Here is a 19,767-nt window from a genome sequence, read left to right on the forward strand (position 1 = left end):
AAGTGCAAGTAGATAAATAAGTACCGCTCCAGCGGGAAGGTAAACGGCATTTCCGTGCGCTGCTCTGGTTTGCCAGAAGTGGCTTAGTCATGCTGGCCACATGACCAGCTGTACGCTGGCTCCCTCGGCCAATAAAGCGAAATGAGCGCCACAACCCCAGAGTCGGTCACAACTAGACCTGATGGTCCCTTTACCCTTTACCTTTAAGAACATTTTTTAAAAAGGATATCTAAAAGCTTACTGGTTTCAAGTTGTCCTGACCTGTTTCTTTTAGCCATCAAATGCATGGGTAAACAGGAATGTTTTTTAACTTCTCCCGAAAATCAATAATGAAGGAGACGTTGCAGCCATTGTCTGCTTGAATCTTACTCAGCACAGTTTGCAAATGCCACTATTTGTATTGGATTTCTCTGAATTAGTAGACTAGCCCTTTAAGGCAACATGCTGTGTTGTCTTCCTAATTAAATGTAGCCCTAGTTGAATCTGCCCAGATGGGGATTGTCTTGATTCCATATGGTTTAATTGAGAATTTTGCTTGCCTTCATCCGTAAGAACTCTCCATTTATAAGTGAATACACAGATAGCCTGAGGAATTGTTTTTGTATCATTGTGCCTACTGATACAGCATGAGATACGGCCCAGAAACGTGACAATACTATTTACCATTATAGAATGTATAGGAGTAACCTGGGCAAGTCTCCAGGAGGGAATATTAGCTTTAGAGATTAACTGTCATTTTCTCCCCTAGCGTCCCAGGCATTCTGGCCGTCTGCTAATTAGAAGCAGGGCTTAGAGTTAGAGAAATCCCAGACAGAGATTATATTTCCTAAAATACTTTGCACAACGTCAAAGTTGATATTTATAATGCCCCTTGCCTGGGAGGTTTTGAATGACGGAGGATTTGGTCAAAGTTAAGGAACTCATATTTACACTTGCGCCCTAAGGTGTGTGTAAATGTCACGTAATAACTTTTTAAAAACCCTTTTTAAAAATAATAAAAACGATGTAGATTACATCCAAAGCAAACATTTTTTACATAATTTTGCTTTCTTCATTTAATTGGTATTGCAGATTATTTTAATACTTCTTGCTATTACTTATTACATTCACCATCTTATCTAATAATAATAATAATAATAATAATAATAATAATAATAATAATTTTATACCCCACCCATCTGGCTGGGTTGCCCCAGCAACTCTGGACGGCTTCCAACACATATAAAAACATAATAAAACATCCAACATTAATAACAACAGTCTGACCCAATACAAAACACTAACAGTAACTTTAAAATAAACAACATATCAAATAAAGCAAGATTCAACAATCCATTAGAATCTAATAGTAAATAGTATTATTTGCTGACATTTAAACAGCTTACACTTACAATAAAGAATTACTAAACTACAATCGATAAAAGCAACGGCAAGTCACAATGCACAAAATGCCACAAACCATACAAAACCACGTAAAAGGGTGGAATTGAGAATCAAGAACACACAGCTTAATAAAATTATTATTTTTAATTATCCCTGAACTCCTCTCTTCCCAGCTGCTTCTGCTGTTCTTCAAGAAGCTCAGGCGGTGGGGTTCAGGAATTGAGAATCAAGAACACACAGCTTAATAAAATTATTATTTTTAATATCCTGAACTCTTCTCTTCCCAGCTGCTTCTGCTGTTCTTCAAGAAGCTCAGGCTCCTTCCCCTCCCCATGTTATAGAACAAGATCAGCCCAGTGTGGGTTAAGCTGTGATAGGATCACTGGCCCAAGGAGCTTCCTGGATGGATTGCAGATTTGAGTATCCAATACTCAGACCCAGAGCTAGCAATATGACACACCCACCCACCCATCCCAGAGCTTTCTGAACCTAGCTTCCATCTTCACTGACCCTGGGCCTGATGGGTGCCTCCTCCACTCTAACCATTCCTCCCTATTGGGTTGTGTGGTGCAGTAGAATATTTCAATTCTTTATGCCCAGCCCTTTCTTCAGAGTTCCCTGACTCCGAATTCTGTCTTCGTAGGCTTAGCAGGAAACATAACCGTACAGTCACTATACAGTCATACCTCGGGTTGAAGTAGCTTCAGGTTGAGTATTTTCAGGTTGCGCTCCACGGTGACCCGGAAGTAACGGAACGCATTACTTCCGGGTTTTGTCACTTGCGCATGCGCAGATGCTCAAAATGACGTCACGTGCATGTGCGGAAGCGGCGAATCGCAGCACGCAGAGACGCGGGTTGCGTTCGTTTCAGGATGCGAATGGGGCTCCGGAATGGATCCCGTTCGCATCCAGAGCTACCACTGTAAACTGATTCAGCTACCCACATCCCATTTCAAAAATCTACATGTCTTGCATCTGCCCACTGAATACTTTCCCCCCGGTCGCCGTATCTTAGGAATGTGGTACTTCTTTCCCACCCTCTTTTTGTAGGCCTTTGGTTGCACATATTTACATAGTTTTGCCATGTCAACCTATCCCATCTCAGTTCTGCACGTAGTTTAGAATGGTTTCACATACCGTATTGGCCCGAATATAAGCCGCACCCGAATATAAGCCACACCTTTAAAATTCAAGGGGGGGGGGAAGAAAAAAAAAAAAGGCAATACCCAAATATAAGCCGCTCCCTTAAAATTCCGCAGGCACTCACACCCATTCCGTTTTACTGTATATCTGTTTCAGCAGCAATGTCGTAAAAGCCCATTTTTTGTAAGGTCACGAATTTAAGCCCCACTTTAACTTTTCGCGGTCGGAATTTGGGGGAAAAGTGAGGCTTATATTCAGTCCAACACGGTAACTGCTTCTGTCTTACTATAGATTTGGCCAGTTTTCCCAATGTGCCTCCCAGCTTGAAACAGATACTGACATCTATTTGTTAGGGTGGCAGTTGTTCAAATACTTGTACTGGCTTGGATGTAAATTATAATAGCAATCACGATCATGTCAGCAACAGCTCTTCATCAGTGTGCTCCCAAGTGGTGATGTAACAAGAAAGTTGACCGCCTTTTTTACTTGCATGTCACGGTCATGCATTACGTTCAGGCCATGTGTTCTTGTAATCTTTTCCCCAACTCTACGGCTCCTCCGTTTGGCACCTGAGCCTTACAAAGGAAGTGTCATAAAGGGCAGGAAATGTCCTGACAGCTGCTTGAGATTTCATAGCGCTGACTTTATCGTGATTGACAGCCAGCTCCCTGCTGCGTCTCCCCAGTGGTTCTGAATCCCTGACGGAGGCAGTTTCTGATTTGCGTGGCTGCAAGGGAGCCGATAAAAATTTCATGAAATCAAGGAGCGTTGCTTAACCTGGCTTATCCTTCAATCGCACGGCTTCCTTTCCAGATTAAGGATTTGTGCTCTTTCTGCGGTTCGGTTGTTTATTGTGCAATAATATATTTCTGCCTGTGACAGCAGCTTCTAATTACGCATCGTGCTGGGAAAGCTCTATGATCCGAGCCCCGTAAACTATGTTAGCGGGTGTAAGGTAATTATGCTCAGGCTTGGTAATTGAGCTCCTTGAAATATTTAGCAGGCGCTCTTGGATACTGGAGAGGAAAGCTTACGGTTGGCTATTTTGGGCTCAAATCAATTATTTATATCTGGAGAGAGTTGTGGAAACTGCAGCTTGCCCTAAAACACCCTTGAACTTATTTCAATGGAGTGGGAGAATGCTATAGAAAGAAGATGCTCTTCGTTAGACATTCCACCAGACGTGTATATTTTAGCAGTTCCTCCATCGTCATGATGGGCAGATGTATATAACAGAACTTAACTTCCAACAGGGCAAATCTACGGTACATTTTTATTTTATTTTATTTTATTTTATTTTATTACAATAAATATTTTATTCTTTATTCCATATAGAAAGTTACATTTGATACTCAACAATCATATTCCAATTCAACAAAACTAGTGACTTCCTTCTCGTCCAACATTAATGTTTATAACCCAAGTTACATACAATTAGGGACGTGGGTGGCGCCGTGGGTTAAACCACTGAGCCTAGGGCTTGCCGATCAGAAGGTCGGCAGTTCAAATCCCCGTGACGGGGTGAGCTCCCGTTGTTCAGTCCCAGGTCCTGCCAACCTAGCAGTTCGAAAGCACGTCAAAGGGCAAGTAGATAAATAGGTACCACTCCGGCGGGAAGGTAAACAGCGTTTCCATGCACTGCTCTGGTTCGCCAGAAGCGGCTTAGTCAGTCATGCTGGCCACATGACCCGGAAGCTGTACGCCCGCTCCCTCGGCCAGTAAAGCGAGATATGAACGCCGCAACCCCAGAGTCGGCCACGACTGGACCTAACGGTCAGGGGTCCCTTTACCTCTACATATAATTGCGTTTTAAAGTTCCGTCATCTAATTTCATCCTTTCTAACATGTTTCCTAATATGTTCTGCTATTTTCTTACACTTCAGGCCCCACTGTGCTCTTCGCATATGGGAAATAACTTTTTCTATAGACTAGAAAGGGTTCCCAGTCTTCTTTAAAAGATTCTTTACTTGTATGTTTTATCAGTGCCGTCAGTTTTAGTAATATGCCATCTCTGCATATTACAAATATTTTTATCAACCATTCTTCCCTTGAGGGTGTTCACGTCTTCCATTTTGGTTCATAGAGAATCCTTGCCTCTGTCGTCACATACATAAAAACCATTGAGGCTGCCCTTAGTACAAATTTACAGTGCATCATCAGAATCGCAGTTTGTTAAAGGTGTTGAGGATTCTTGGTTAAAGACCAAGCTGTTACAGAACTACAGTTCCCAAAGTTCCTGGGAGATGGGGAATGGGTATTTAACCCACCAAAGTCTTCAGTATAAGAAATGCCCTTAGTTTTTATGTTCTGTAAAAGCCTTCCGTTGTGTTCTGTAGATCATTTTTTCTATAGATATTTTTTTCCTATCCATTAGCCTTGAGAATTCCAGCAAATGTGCATTGCACATCTGTAAGATGCAGGTTTTGAAAGACTGCTGTGTCAGCCCAGCACCCATATTAGCCTAATTCCTAAGCTTTGGAGGGATGGTTCTCCCAGGAACAACAGAATAAAATCAGTCCAGAGGCCTTAAGAAATTGCCACCAATACTAGCTCTCACGTGAGGGGCGCGGGTGGTGCTGTGGGTTAAACCACAGAGCCTAGGACTTGCCGATCAGAAGGTCGGCGGTTCGACTCCCCGCGACGGGGTGAGCTCTCGTTGCTCGGTCCCAGCTCCTGCCCACCTAGCAGTTCAAAAGCACATCAAACTGCAAGTAGATAAATAGGTACTGCTCCGGCGGGAAGGGAAACGGCATTTCCGTGCGCTGTTCTGGTTTGCCAGAAGCGGCTTAGTCATGCTGGCCACATGACCCGGAAGCTCTCCGCCGGCTCCCTTGGCCAATAAAGCGAGATGAGCGCCACAACCCCAGAGTCGGCCACGACTGGACCTAATGGACCCTTTACCTTTACTAGCTCTCACTGCCCAGTTGTTTGTCTCAGTTCTGATTCTGTGTTTTTAAATCGCTTTTCAAATGATCCAGTCCCCTATTTATACATAGTTCATCATGGACCATCATCCAAATAATATTCGTGTGGAATTGCATCGCGTGCAAATGGTGTGTGAGGAATTGTGGATTGAGCTGGCGGTCTTCTCAGAGATTTCACTATAGTGATGCCCACTGCATGTGAGAACTGGAGACAACCGCCTCTCCGGTCAGAGATTTGCTTTATCTTTAGCACTTATTATTATTGCAATTATATCGCACCTTGCTTCCAAGGAGCTGGAGATGACTTGATCCCCCTTTCCCATTTCATCCCCACAACAACCTTCTGAAGTAGGTTAGGCTGAGAGAGCATGACTGGCCCAGAGCCCCTCATTGAGCTTTGTGGTTGAATGGGAATTTGAGCCTAGGTCTGCTTGGTCCCAGTCCAGCACTGTAACCACTGCACCACACTGTCTCTCTTCCCACTGCTGTGAAGATAAAGACCCTTGTGAAATGCAGTATAGAAAGGAAGGAAGGAAGGAAGGAAGGAAGGAAGGAAGGAAGGAAGGAAGGAATGGCCAGAGTCCTCTGATCACATTTGTTTTCAGCATCGGGTAAAATTATCAATAATAAATTCAGGTAATATTATTACAGCTTTCTGACATGGGAACACATAGTATCATGTGTAATATGTACATACGCATTTGTAGAAAGCAAAAAACCAAGCTGGAAAACCCGTAAGAATGTAACGTTTTTTGGTCATGCCACATCCTGACTCTGATTTCGTACTGAGTCAATGTCATTTGTCACATGTAACATTCATGTGAGATGTGTCCATGTAACACAAAGAAGGAAGCATTTTTTTGAGCACTGGGTGCCAGTATTCAGTGAATGCAGTTTTCTTTTTAAATGCCCAGAGCAAATGAATTCCTTTACTGAGCCACAGCAAAAGACCACAGTTCCGCCTTAAGCTCATTTCACATGCGCATATTGATCCTGAATCCTCCGACAACTGCTGTGCTCATCATATGTTTCATTGTTTAGTTATTTATTTAAAGGAATTTCTAAACCTTTTAGCCCTTTAAAAACCCCTAAGTGGTGTACACTATCTCTAGTATAAAAACGATATCCATCAAAACAAATAATATAACAAAAAACCAATAAAACAACCTCAAAACATATGCAAGTGTATAAAAGCAAGTAAAACAGAGATTCTGGGGATTCTCACACATAAAACAGAGTCCTTTGCTCAAATGGCTTATAATATTATATAGCCTCTGTCCAAATACATTGTAATATTTGCTCTCTTATTTCTGGGTAGCTATCATGTAATGTCAAGCAAATATTCACTGGTGCTCTGTCCTGATATGTCACAGATGATCTGAAACACAAGCCTTGGAGTTACAGTTAATATCATGTTTATGTAGGTATTGCATCTGATTCCGTGAAAATGTTTTTCTAGTATCTACTTCTATAAAAGTAGACTAAGTTTTCATGTGAAAACAAACATTGTGGAACTGTAAACCAAAAATTCCCACAAGGTGTTTAGGATGAATCTTCAACCTGTCATAAAACAACAACAAAGCAATTACTCTTTCTGCTCAAAAATATTCTTTCTTTGACAGTCACTCGTAGCCGAGTAAGATTGTCTTCCATAAACACGGTTTTAACAATGAGTCCATAAGTGACTGTGGAGGCCAATTCTGGATCCACACGTCCTTCCACAGTGGGGACATTGGTTTCCAGGCAGGAGTTGATCACGGTGTGGATTTGCCAAGCGTGCCTTCCTCTTGGCACGTTTCTCCCTTGCGTCCTGAGTTCGAGTGTCTTCAAAGTCCATGACACCTTTGGTAAAGGCTGTTCTCCAACTGGAGCGCTCTAGACTGCCTGTGTGCTTATCTATAGGAGAATCTAGCTTGGCAAATTGTCCTGGAAATTTTGTTTGTTTTGTCATAGCAAAAATGATACCATCCATAAGCCCAAATGAAAGAATTCTTTGTAGGCATCCGGCTATGCTCCATTGGGGGAGAACAAATATTGAATCTTACGTCTAGTTCTCATGTACCCTGGTCGTAAATATTTGTAGATTCTTTGCTTGTAAACCTGGTGTAATGTTGCTGTATTTGCCTGTTTGTGGCACAGACAGTTTTAGAGTCCGGCCGGCTGCCCACTTTTCTGTGTCTGCCATTATCTGAATGTGCCAGAGGACATTCTCAAGGCTGAGCACCTGTCAGAGTGAAGCTGGAAACCAGAAAGTTGTGCCAGGAGGTCAGAGCTGGGAAGTCAAGTCAGGAGTCAATACTGGGGAACAAGGCTAGGAATGAAAGCTTGAAAGAGTAAATCCAAAATGTGCCAGAGCTGGGAAGGCTTTTGCTGCCCAGGCAAGTTCTAGCCAACCTCATAGGCAACCTCGGCCCTCCAGTCTTTTTGGGACTACAACTCCCATGATCCCTAGCTAACAGGACCAGTGGTCAGGGATGATGGGAATTGTAGTCCCAAAACAGCTGGAGGGCTGAGGTTGCCTATGCCTGTTGTAGCCCAAGGAGGAAGGCTGTGTTTGTGTAGGTATGTATTTTCTGTTTTACAATATAAAATACTCATTTAAATATCCTTAAAATATCATTGACTTCCCTTCTTCCCTTTCCATGGTTCATTTTGCTTATCACAAATCCCTGCATATTTTACAAAAACTAAACCATTCAGTATGCCATTATTACATCCATCAAAACTTATTTACACTGTTGAATTAATCTTAATGCTGCCAGCGTTTTCAGCTGTACACAATCTTCGCCGATATATTCAATAAACATTTTCCAGTCTCCTCTAAACGTATGTTCTTCTTGTTCTCTTATTCTACATGTTAACTCTGTAAGCTGTGCATATTCTGTCAGCTCTAGTTGCCATTCTTCTTTGGTGGGAATCTCACTCGTTTTCCATTTTTGGGCTAACAAACCACGGGCCGCAGTAGAAGCATACATAAATAACCGTTTTTGACACCTGGGAGGAGGAAGGCTTTTGTAGTTCTTCCTCCTGGATTTGGTGGCCTGCCTGGGTGGGTAGGACCAGTCGAGCACCTGAGAACTAATACATCCCTTAAAAAAATATGCTGCAAACTGCAATCCTAGTATCTCACCATAGAGAGCAGCAAAGAGCTGAAGATTCCCTGCTTAAGTCCAGGGAGCTCCTGATAAATGTATACAAACAATCCGTTGTCTTGGAAAATGGGGTGTGGGCCATTCTACTCACTGTTAGATGTGGGCAATGTTAATTATGAAAAATCGCAGCTTTTGAATAACCGAGGCTCAAAAATGAGAGTTCCACGGTGTACCTGGAAGAAATTGAACAGGAAAATGCATTCCTACTTTGATGTACGCTACTGTGTACTCAGGCAAGGTGACTTTTGTGCGAGGGATAATGTGCGGTTCTTCTTTATCAGGCGGGTTGCTCTTGAGCCACAGTGATCCATGTCGCTGCGCTGCCGTCTGTTCTGCAAACAAGGCATTGTTCTCTAGAGTGTGTTTACTAAAACAGTCACCCTCAAATAATTACAGTATTTAGAAACACCACATTTAAAGCATTATGCGCTGCTCAAAGAACCCTAAACAGCAGGGTTGAGATGTGACTCCCCGGGAGGCGGCTAATTTTCTCTCTGCTGCTTTACAGACCTTACATGTCCATTGGAACGCTGCGGGATCAAGTGATCTATCCTGACTCTGTGGACGACATGCGCGAGAAGGGCTACCAAGACCAGGATCTGGAGTGCATCCTGCAGATAGTTCATTTGAATCACATAGTGCAAAGAGAAGGAGGTAAACACTTGAGCAAGTTCAGGGCTGCCCCAATAATGTCGAGGTAAAAAGGTAAAGGACCCCTGGGCAGTTAAGTCCAGGCAAAGGGGACTGTGGGGTGGCAGCACTCATCTCAATTCAGGCCGAGGGAGCCAGTATTTGTCCACAGACAGCGTTCCAGCAGGACTAAACCGCTTCTGGCGCAACGGGATACTGTGATGGAAACCAAAGCACACGGGAATGCCGTTTACCTTCCTGCCGCAGCGGTGCCTATTTATCTACTTGCACTGGTGTGCTTTCTAACTGCTAGGTTTAACAGCAGGAGCTGGGACAGAGCAACGGGAGCTCACCCCATTGCAGGGATTTGAACCGCCGACCTTCCAATCGGCAAGTCCAAGAAGCTTGGTGGTTTAGACCACAGCGCCACCTGCGTCCCAGTAATGTCAGACACAACCTGCCCACTTAGAGGGGAGGAGGAAGGGGTCTGTTGGGAGAACTCAGGATCTGCCTTCAGTCTGGAAAGGTTTCTGACTTTGCAAGTACCGTATTTTTCGCTCCATAAGATGCACCTGACCATAAGACGCACCTAGTTCTTAGAGGGGGAATGCAAGGGGGGAAAATTCTTTAAAGGGAGCGCTGAGCACAGCCTGTATGCATCCCAGGCTCTGCTCAGCGCTCCCTTTCACGAGCCGCGTGTGTGCGGCGCTTGCAGGCTTTTCCCCGAGGAGGGAGAAGGGCCCAAGGGCGCACACACTCCGCGCGGCTCTTTAAAGGGAACTCGGCTCTTGGGGGCTTTTCCGGGAGGTGGGGGAAAGGACTGAGGGGCTAAGCCAGAAGCTAGAACGGCAAGAGGGAGCCCCACACAGTGATCCCTCTTGCTGTTCTGGCTTCTGGGATAGCTGTGCAGCCTGCATTCGCTCCATAAGATGCACACACATTTCCCCTTACTTTTTAGGAGGGGAATAGTATGTCTTCTAGAGCGAAAAATACGGTAATTAATAGCAATATAATTGTTGCTGGGTTTTCTCCAAATCTGATGCCCTGCTCAGCGCCGTTGCCAGATCCCCCAGAGAAGGTGGCAGAGCAGATACTGCAGGACCACAGATAGCTCCAAGGAACTATTTGTAGGAACTTGCTGTACAGTGGTACCTCGGGTTATGAACTTAATTCATTCCAGAGGTCCGTTCTTAACCTGAAACTGTTCTTAACCTGAGGCGCGCTTTCACTAATGTGGCCTCCTGCTGCCGCCACCGCACGATTTCCGTTCTCATCCTGGGGCAAAATTCACAACCTGGAGCAACTACTTCCGGGTTAGCGGAGTTTGTAACCCGAAGCGTCTGTAACCCGAGGTACCACTGTAGTTGAAAGCAGACTGAGCCTTTTAAGCTCAGTCTGCTTTCAACTTTTAAGCCCATGCCCAGTCTACCTCTCTCAGGTTGCAGCCCTTGTGCAGCTCATCTGCACTGTGCATATGTTTATAATCCAAATTTATAAAAAATACCCAAAGTACAGTATAGTAAACGTCCATTTGTTACTTAAAGCTGCTCTCTGAACTCCAGTTACCTGGAAATAATCTTCTTAGAATTCAGCTGGACTTTCTTCTGAGTAGGCATGGTTAGGATTGTACTCTAAAGCTGACCTTTTAAAGGCAAAAATGAAGAAAAGGAAGTTTAAATCTGAGAGTAAAACGTACCTGTTCTTTTTGGGTGCCTTTGAAGGGTGGGATGCTGTTACAGACTGGAAGGATGTCCTGTCCGGAGGAGAAAAGCAGAGAATGGGGATGGCTCGGATGTTCTACCACAAGTAAGTAAATTTTTTCCAAGTATGGATAGGATGGGCATAGGTAGATTGCATTGGTATTGCTCAGGGGGTTCAAGGCAGAATAAAGCACATGGTGCGGTAGAGGGCCCAATTCAAAGTGCTGGTATTGACCTATAAAGCCTCAAGACCTTAAGAGCCGTCTGTCCCCATACAAACTAACCTGGACCTTGCATTCATCACTTGAGGCCCTTTTCTATGTCCCCCTTCCCTGAGAGGTTTGGAGGGTGGCAACACGAGACTTTAGCTGTTCCCAAGTTGCTCTTTGCGCATTTATAGTCTGTACAAACAAGAACCTTATTGTGCTGAAAAACAAAAACACACACGCACACAAAACAACCATTTTCTTAAGGTCCAGCAACTTGTCTTGCCAAGCTGACAGAAGCTGCATTTAAGTATTGTTTACTTGTGGCAGGTGGTCCAGGTTGCTTTGAAATTAAGGGACAGTCCAAGCACAGGCATAGGCAAACTCGGCCCTCCAGATGTTTTGAGACTACAACTCCCATCATCCCTGACCACTGGTCCTGTTAGCTAGGGATGATGGGAGTTGTAGTCCCAAAACATCTGGAGGGCCGAGTTTGCCTGTGCCTGGTCAAGCACATGATGGGGTAAACAGCATGGACTCCCATTTCCAGAGAAAAACTTAGAAGAGACATTGTTTGGGGTGAAGAGATCTCTGCACCAGCTGTTCCCTATGTCACTGGGGGCATCAAGAAAAATACTTGATGCAGACCTCCGCCTTTCCATACTCCATATAGTCCTTGGTAGCATTTTGGAAGATCATCTCAACTTTTTTGGAGAAGATTGCTGAAATCAGTTTTACAGTCTGAAGGATCCTCATTTGCTTTGCTCATAGTGATCATGAGAGCAAATTGCATTTCATGTCAATTAAGTCTGTTTCAAGTTCAAATGTGGATCGTTCTCATGGGTGCACACACCTTGAGCTGCCTTGAATTTCTAATATGTGGGTGTCTAATGTAACTTTTCATTTAGCTTACAGAAGTTATCTTGGGCAGCCTACCACATAAAAAGGGGGGGAATTTCATTCGGTATATAGCTAAGATGATTGCTCTGAATCCAAAATTTCAGCGCATGTGGGGGGAATCCAGTGCACACTTGCAAGTGTGATTCACACGAGAATGTGCATCTTTGTTCGCCTAAATCATGCCTCCTAGCTGTTTCAAAAAGTGAATGAATAACTATTTGTTTTCCTGCTTTACAAGGCCCAAATATGCGTTGCTGGATGAGTGTACAAGTGCTGTCAGCATTGACGTCGAAGGAAAGATATTTCAGGCTGCTAAGGGGGCTGGCATATCCCTGCTTTCAATAACACACAGACCATCTCTTTGGTGAGTCTTTATGTAGGACCTTTTTAAAAAAACCTTGTTGCCAGATAATGTATGTAGGTTTCATCAGGTACTGTATTCACCTCACGATTATGTGGCATTCCCAATCACAGGAAGACTCTTGAAGCAAACAGCACCTATTGTTGGCATCTGTCTGTCTCAAGAGACTATGAAGTGCACCTCCAGATGTGAAGTCAAACCACCGTGTTAGCAACACTGAAGTGACCTCCTAGGGGCACAAGTCTGGGCAGCGTGTCTGGAGGTCCTGGGCTGCCCAGCCAACAAGACCCTCATCTTGGCATTGCTGATGTGGTCCAAAGGAAAACAGAGCAATATGTTTGGCACCAGGTGGGCTACAGGAGTTGCCAGAAGGAGGCGTACAAGGTGCCATCCAGCTGTCTTAGAGACTCCACTCCAGATTCGTGTAGGGTTTGCTCCTTAGCCTTTTCTTCTCTGGAAGATATCCTGCAAGGCAGTGGAGGGTTAGGGCTTCCTGTTTGCGTGGCGAGTTCCCACCTCCCCCCAGTAGGAATAAAGACACAGGACACAATTATTTAAAGTTAATGGGCTAAAATTGGCCACAACTTTATTGGTTACAGGTAAGAGTGGTATTGGCTTAGGCATTGGTCCTATCAGACTATCCGGCTTCAGCCTGTTTGCTAGAAAACCAGATAGGGGAGCCCTGCTGATGCACAGCAACTAGGTACTCCCCCGGGGTCACCGCTCGGGGGGGCGTGCTTTAGGCCCTGGCCTCCATAGGCTTCGGACGAGACAACGCCCCCCGGAATCCTTTATTGGACTACCCTTCAATATTTGGGGGAGGTGATGGCACTCCTCCCCCCAACACATCTACATAACAATACCCCTACCAATGCCTAACCGCCAAAGCCAAGGAGTTGTGACGATTTTCCACAGGTAGGTGAAAAACCAAATGGCCGGTGCCAATTTGCCAAGTGGAAGAAATTCCTACCAGGCCCCTTAACGGCGACCAACTGAAGTCCATAGCGAGGTCAGAAGGGAAACCACAACAGCTGCGTGGGCCAAAGAGGGAGATCCCGGGGCCGCGCTTGCATTAATTGAGGCAAGCTACACCCCCTGAGCCAGCTGATTGGCTGGCTCAGGGAATGATGCGGCCCGAGGATTCCCCTGATCGCTCAGGGCTGGAAACCAGCCTCCACGTGCGTGTTGGAGGCGTGAGCCCGCAACGCCACCTCCTCCTGATGTCGGAAGTGGCTTTCTGCCTGTGCCAGGAATAGAGGTCTCCCTCGACACCGCAGGGAGAGACAGACGGAGATAAACAAAGAATGATGGGGAAAACTCTTTCTTTGAATTCCTCTCTGGGTGGGAGAGGAATGGGCTCTCACCTGCAGATTGCCCTGCGGTCTGGTACTCACTTCCCTATGGAACGTGAGGGCAAGCAAAAGCACTGGGTTCAATGTGACTATCGTGACACCCCCCCCCCCAATCCGGTCCCAGAAGCAGAGGATATCTTGCTGATTGGGCTTTAACTGAAGTAAAGGCATATGCTAGAGGCGATGAGACAACAAACTGCGGAAAATCTCAGCTACAAGGATTTAAAGGTTGGAATTGAGATAAGGTTTTATTCGGTGCCACAGACTTTGTTTTTCAAAGTTTTTCTTCTACGTTTCTGATTTGGCAACCCTCCTTGGAATGCAAGGTTAAAATATAATATAGAAAGTGAAGACTGAAGAAACTGGATTAATAACATGAAATTTAACATCAAACTGGAACTGCATGTGTGAGAGGAATGGAATGGAGAGAGAGAGAAAAGGGGGCGGGGAGTTTCACCCTTTGAAAGGACTATGTTGGAATATAGAATGAAACCACCCCCACTCTCTGTTATTTTCAAAGGAATGTGAAGGAGGCTGAGACAATTTTGAACGTAATCTAACTGGAAAGATAACCGACTATAATTTTTCAGTTTATTTTTTAAATCCCCCCCCCAATGCTTTTTATTGAGATTTAAGAACACCAACACCAACCAACAAAAACATCAAATCTTATTACATATATCCTGCTTTATGCTCCATAGAGCCGTTGACTTCCGTCCTTCCCTTCCGCAGGTTTTCTTATTCCAATCTATAATTCACAGTTTCATTGGTTAAAAATTACACCGTGACATAAAGGAGGAGAGGAGTTTGCCAGCTCCAAGGTCAGAGGTTTTCTGGCAGTTTGGAATCGGACTGCTCTTCCTAGGTTGGGGGGGGGGGAGGACTGGTGAGGACAGTTTATTTGTTGAAACAGAGGAGTCTCTTACAAGCTTACAATCACGAGACGAAGTGATGTAGAGGCTTTTGGAAAACTGTGAGACAACCACTTACTCCAAGCCATGATGGGAAATATCAACAGTTGGAAGAATGAAGGACACAACATCATATATGGTTGGGACAACATCATGGAGGCAGGAATTACCACACGCAGGAAAGAACAATGATTACAGACTTGGGTACCTAACTCGGAACTTTATAAATTACTTAATATATTAACACAAACTGAAACCATAAGATTGTAGCTGTTGTATAAGGGATTACTATCTTGAAGGGAATGCAATTGAAATTATTAAGCTTTTGGAACGCAGAAAATAAAACAAAACAAAGAGGAACCCTCAAAACTAGCAGGTGAGGAAGTCACTTTAACTAAACTGTATAATTCAGTATATAAATAATTGGTTTTAATAACTGTATTAATTGGATAAAATTGGCAGTTATAATGAGGCTGTTATTGGAACAATATTGGAAAATCTATGTCTATCTAAAGGAAGGTAAAGGTAAAGGGACCCCTGACCATTAGGTCCAGTCGCAGATGACTCTGGGGTTGCGGTGCTCATCTCGCTTTATTGGCCGAGGGAGCCGGCGAGGGAGCTTCCAGGTCATGTGGCCAGCATGACTAAGCCACTTCTAGCGAACCAGAGCTGCGCACGGAAACGCCGTTTACCTTCCCGCTGGAGTGGTACCTATTTATCTATTTGCACTTTGACGTGCTTTCAAACTGCTAGGTTGGCAGGAGCTGGGACAGAGCAATGGGAGCTCACTCTGTCGCAGGGATTTGAACCGCTGACCTTCTGATCGGCAAGCCCAAGAGGCTCTGTGGTTTAACCCACAGCACCACCCGCGTCCCATATCTATCTAGCTATATATATTTATATTTATCGAAAAAGGCAGTGAATGGTTAGGATCAGAGTTTTCCTTCTCCTAGATGGGCTCCCTTCCCAGGTTGACAAGCCCCATCTGCCCCTCACTTCCCTCTACAACACGTGCAGAAACCGTCTTCTTAACTGTTGAAGCCAATGGAGGTTGCTCTCTGCAGACTTAGCACTAGTTTCTGGACGCTGTAATTCTTGCAGCTTCCAAGCTTTCGAAAATGCTCTTCTGATTGAACCCTAGGGAACTTGTTGCGTTTCTGGTGTCTTCCTGAGAGTCTGCCCGCTCATCATGGTGCTCTTGTGAATGTTTGAGGTTTTGTTGCTGGATTTCTGAGTGTTTCTTTTCTTCTCCTGCAGGAAGTACCATACACACTTGCTACAGTTTGATGGGGAAGGACACTGGCGCTTTGAGCAGTTGGACAATGCTATCCGCTTAACCCTCAGTGAGGAGAAACAAAGACTAGAATCCCAGCTTGCAGGAATGCCAAAAATGCAGCAGAGACTGAACGAACTTTGCAAAATCTTAGGGGAAGATTCCGTGCTTAAAACAATGGACAAAGAAGAATAAATGTTTTTAGTTCATTTCCCCACCCCAATTTTTTAAAAAGTTAACGATGCACTTTGATTTCTGAGACACAGTGGTCTGCATGCACCTGATTAGTGTAGACTGTAAGGAATTGGCCACAAACTCAATGCTTCAGATAACTGTCAGCTTTCTAATGTGAAGGAAGAAAGTGGTTCAAACTAAGGCTGTCCTGAATTTTAGTGAGTTCTGGTTTTCAGTGTGGGGGGAAACCGTTCTGAGAAGGCGTATGAAAAGGCTCTCGCAAAATCTTCTACCTTCCTAATATGCTCCTGGTTTGATGCAATTTTTAGGGCTTTGTTTTAGGACTGGTTTCAGGCACAGCGCCACAGAGCAAATCAGATTTGAAGATGTGACAACATGCTCTGAGTTTGGGGGGCAAAAGAGGCAACTGGATTTAACTCCCAGTTCAGAGAAGGGTTGTGACACAGTGGGGGAGCACATGGGTTGCATGTCAACCTCCTATGTTCAGTCCCCAGCATCTCCTGGTAGAGACCTAGCCCTGAAGACCCACATCCAGTCAGTGTAGGCAATATTGAGCTACATGGACCAATGCTCTGACTCGATGTGGGGCAGCTTCTAGTATTCCCCAGATTTCTTGCTGTATGGCAAGTTGTTTGCTGCCAGCTAGTTCATGTTGTGCATTCTGACGCTTGACAGTTTGGGACAGAATGAGAATGTAGGCTTGCTGAATATGCACACCCAGATGCAGATCTAATGGATGAAAGTCTACATTTGGATGTGCATTAGTTGCGCATATAACTTCCGGATGCCATCCATCCATTTTGCAATGGGTGCGCATGTGTATCCAAATGGTTGCCCACATTATGTCCCAACTATGTATTTGGCTATCTTTATATTTATAAAGGGCTGAGTGGGCTTTGGGCAAAGTGCTGTTGTGCGAACACTCCTTTGCCATGGTGCCCCCTAACATTTCGGGGGGGGGGACGTACAAGGGTGGCTGGAGGCAGCAAAGAGCCCAAATGCCCCAGAAAACCTCTGTTTCCAGGACATGGTTGGAAACAGGGATGGCATCCACCACCTGAATTGTTCTTGGATTATTATTTTAGAGCCCAGAACATGGTCAACCATGGTATGGGGCCTAGTAGATTCTCTAAGGAGCCCCCAAGTGAATCTGAGCCTACAGATCTGGATCAGGGGAAGATCCAGGATTTTTTCCCCATCCAGAACTCACCTGAACTCACTTCTGGCGCCATTACCATTATATAAGAGAACAAGGGAGGTGTTCGTGGTGAGTTCTGGCACCTCTTTTTCTAGAAAAAGAGCACTCGGAAGACCCTAGTACCCACCACCATGGGAGCACTGACATTTCTTTGCAAAAGGTGCAGAAAATTCACTGGGAAAGTAGGGCTTGTGTCACGGTGGTATGTGGTGCGATAGAACTGTTTGCAAAACACGTTCCTCCTTTTCAGCTCAGCACTAGTTTGAACCCCAGAAAATTATCAAGAAACGCACTGTATATATCAATCGTTACACCTTCCAAGCTCCCGGTGCTCCCGGGAAGCTCCTTGTGTAGTTGGATTACCCTGACAGATTCTTGCTTCAAAGCCAGGAGGTAGAATATGATCTCCCACCATCCTGCCATGCGCATATGATATGCCTGGTGTGTTGTGCAGGCATGGAGCGACAGAAGGGCAGGGCTTGGTGAGTATTCAGGTGCATGGTGGACAGGGGGAGGCGGAATATAACATATATGGAGGGGGGGGATCATTTTTATTTAAAAAAAACCTGTGAAAATGATATTTGCAGATAATAACACATGCATGTCAGCAGCTGTGCTTTCCTAGGAAGCAACAAAATGACAGGCAGTTTAGAAAATAAGGGGACGGCCCTGGCCTTTTCATTCTGTGCACGACATGGCAAGTACGTCACGAAGAATAAATTTGGAGGCTTTTTTCTACTCTTACACTGGGAGGCATGCATCTGCGCTCTGTAACGCAATGGGCACTTGTATCTACGTCTCACTTAAAGTAATTCAAGGTGATATACTACGAGTTTATTCCATTTATTTTCACAAAACTGTACGCTGCTTCCCTTGTTGCTCCTATTATAGTTCTCACTGTAGTAGCAATAGAGGGAGACCATTCTGAATTGTTTCAAGGTGGCTGGTGGTTCCTGCAATGGGCTGTTTGGGATGTACCAGCCACATGCACAGAAAGTTGGCCTATACACCAATGCAAGGTTCACTGGGTGCTCTTTTAGCAAGGTCATGTTGATTTCTGATTCCCTTTTGCATTTTGGAAAGAATGGTCTATCCTTGAAAGTAACCTGCCATTTTGGAGAGAATGGTCTATCCTTGGAAAATGCCAAGTTACTTCCAGTTGGGTTCTGCGGCTTCTTAGGGTGCATTCCTTGATCCCGTTTCCAAATTCCAGGCACCTGACTTGAATGCCCATTGCTTGTTGACTCTTCCACCGACAAGGTAAAGGAATTTGCCTTCTATCAGGTTAGACTGTGTGTCCATTCAGCCCCATATTGTCTACACTGACTCGCAGCAGCTGTCTACTAGAGTCTCAGGCAAACGTATTTCACATTACCTGCTACCTCATGCTTTCGGTTGGAGGTGCCAGGGATTGAATTTGGGACTTTTTGCATGCCAAGCATGTGTCCTGCCATTGCTCCCTCCTGCATGTTAAAATTATTACTGTGCGTCTTAGTGCAGAAGCGGATGATCTGATTCTAACCCTGCTGTACTGGAGTAGACAGAGTACTTAACAATTTCCAAATCCCAGCATTTGAAAAGTAATTGCTTGTTTTTCTTTGATAACGGAATTTCTCAATAAACTAATATGGGAGAAAAGAGAAAAGATAAGAAAAGGCACTTCCAGACTGTCACTATTTTTGAGTAGGATTCAAAAACATGCCAGCCAATTCAAGTAGCGCAGTTAAAGTTGATTTGGCTCTCTTCCACAACAAACTTGCTTCCTCCTCAAAACAGACTCTTGGCGATGAGAAAATACACTCTGGAAAATGTGGAGTAACAATTGCTTGTCATGTTATCATCTAACCTCCCCGCAAACGAATCAGGGGTAAAGCTGAATAAACAGGCTGTCTGGGAGAAACCGAAGATCATAATGCTAATTTTGATATGTAGTCGCAGACCAGCAAGTGTTTCATAATAAGAATTCAGCAACCAGCTTGTAGTTAATGGCATTATTGGGGCCTGTTCAGAAGTCACAACTTATGGATAGCATAAATTGGCTCAGTGTTATATTTCATTGTATTTAACCATAGTTTTAATTGTTTATAATTCTTTTTAAAAAAAATACTTTTCTCTCTTAAGCTTACTGGCGGCCCAGTGGGCTGTGTGATGGGAAATAAGAGACATGGCCTTTGCAGTGGCTACACCCAGACTTTGGAATTCCCTGCCCAGAGAGAGTTGTCTCCTCTTTTTCTTTCTCTTTCCTTGATGATCTTCTTAATAATTTTGGTGAACTTTTTGCCACTGTTCTTAAGGTTTTTGCTGCTCTGTTTCTTCTAAGTAATGATGCTTTAGCGTTTTGTCATATCTCGATTGTGCTTTTTTTATCTGTTGTATTTCCTTTTGTCTGCACCTTTGAACTTTTGGGAATGGTGGGATATAAATGGCTCAAATCAAATA

The 19,767-nt window shown here is 44.4% G+C and overlaps 1 protein-coding gene across 1 annotated transcript in view; it reads left to right on the forward strand.

The window, feature by feature from the left end:
• The window catches only part of ABCD2 (ATP binding cassette subfamily D member 2), a 53,200-nt gene extending 33,784 nt beyond the window's left edge, over window positions 1–19,416 (forward strand). The window contains exons 7-10 of the mRNA XM_083463457.1: window positions 9,111–9,256; window positions 10,954–11,038; window positions 12,277–12,402; window positions 15,920–19,416. Of these exons, the coding sequence (XP_083319583.1) occupies window positions 9,111–9,256; window positions 10,954–11,038; window positions 12,277–12,402; window positions 15,920–16,130 (568 nt within the window). The 3' untranslated portion in view covers window positions 16,131–19,416. The remainder of the gene's footprint in view (window positions 1–9,110; window positions 9,257–10,953; window positions 11,039–12,276; window positions 12,403–15,919) is intronic.
• Window positions 19,417–19,767: the final 351 nt, after the last annotated feature.

The sequence above is a fragment of the Podarcis liolepis genome (genome assembly GCF_965112155.1).
Source record: "Podarcis liolepis genome assembly, chromosome: 10".
Classification (NCBI taxonomy): Eukaryota; Metazoa; Chordata; class Lepidosauria; order Squamata; family Lacertidae; genus Podarcis; species Podarcis liolepis.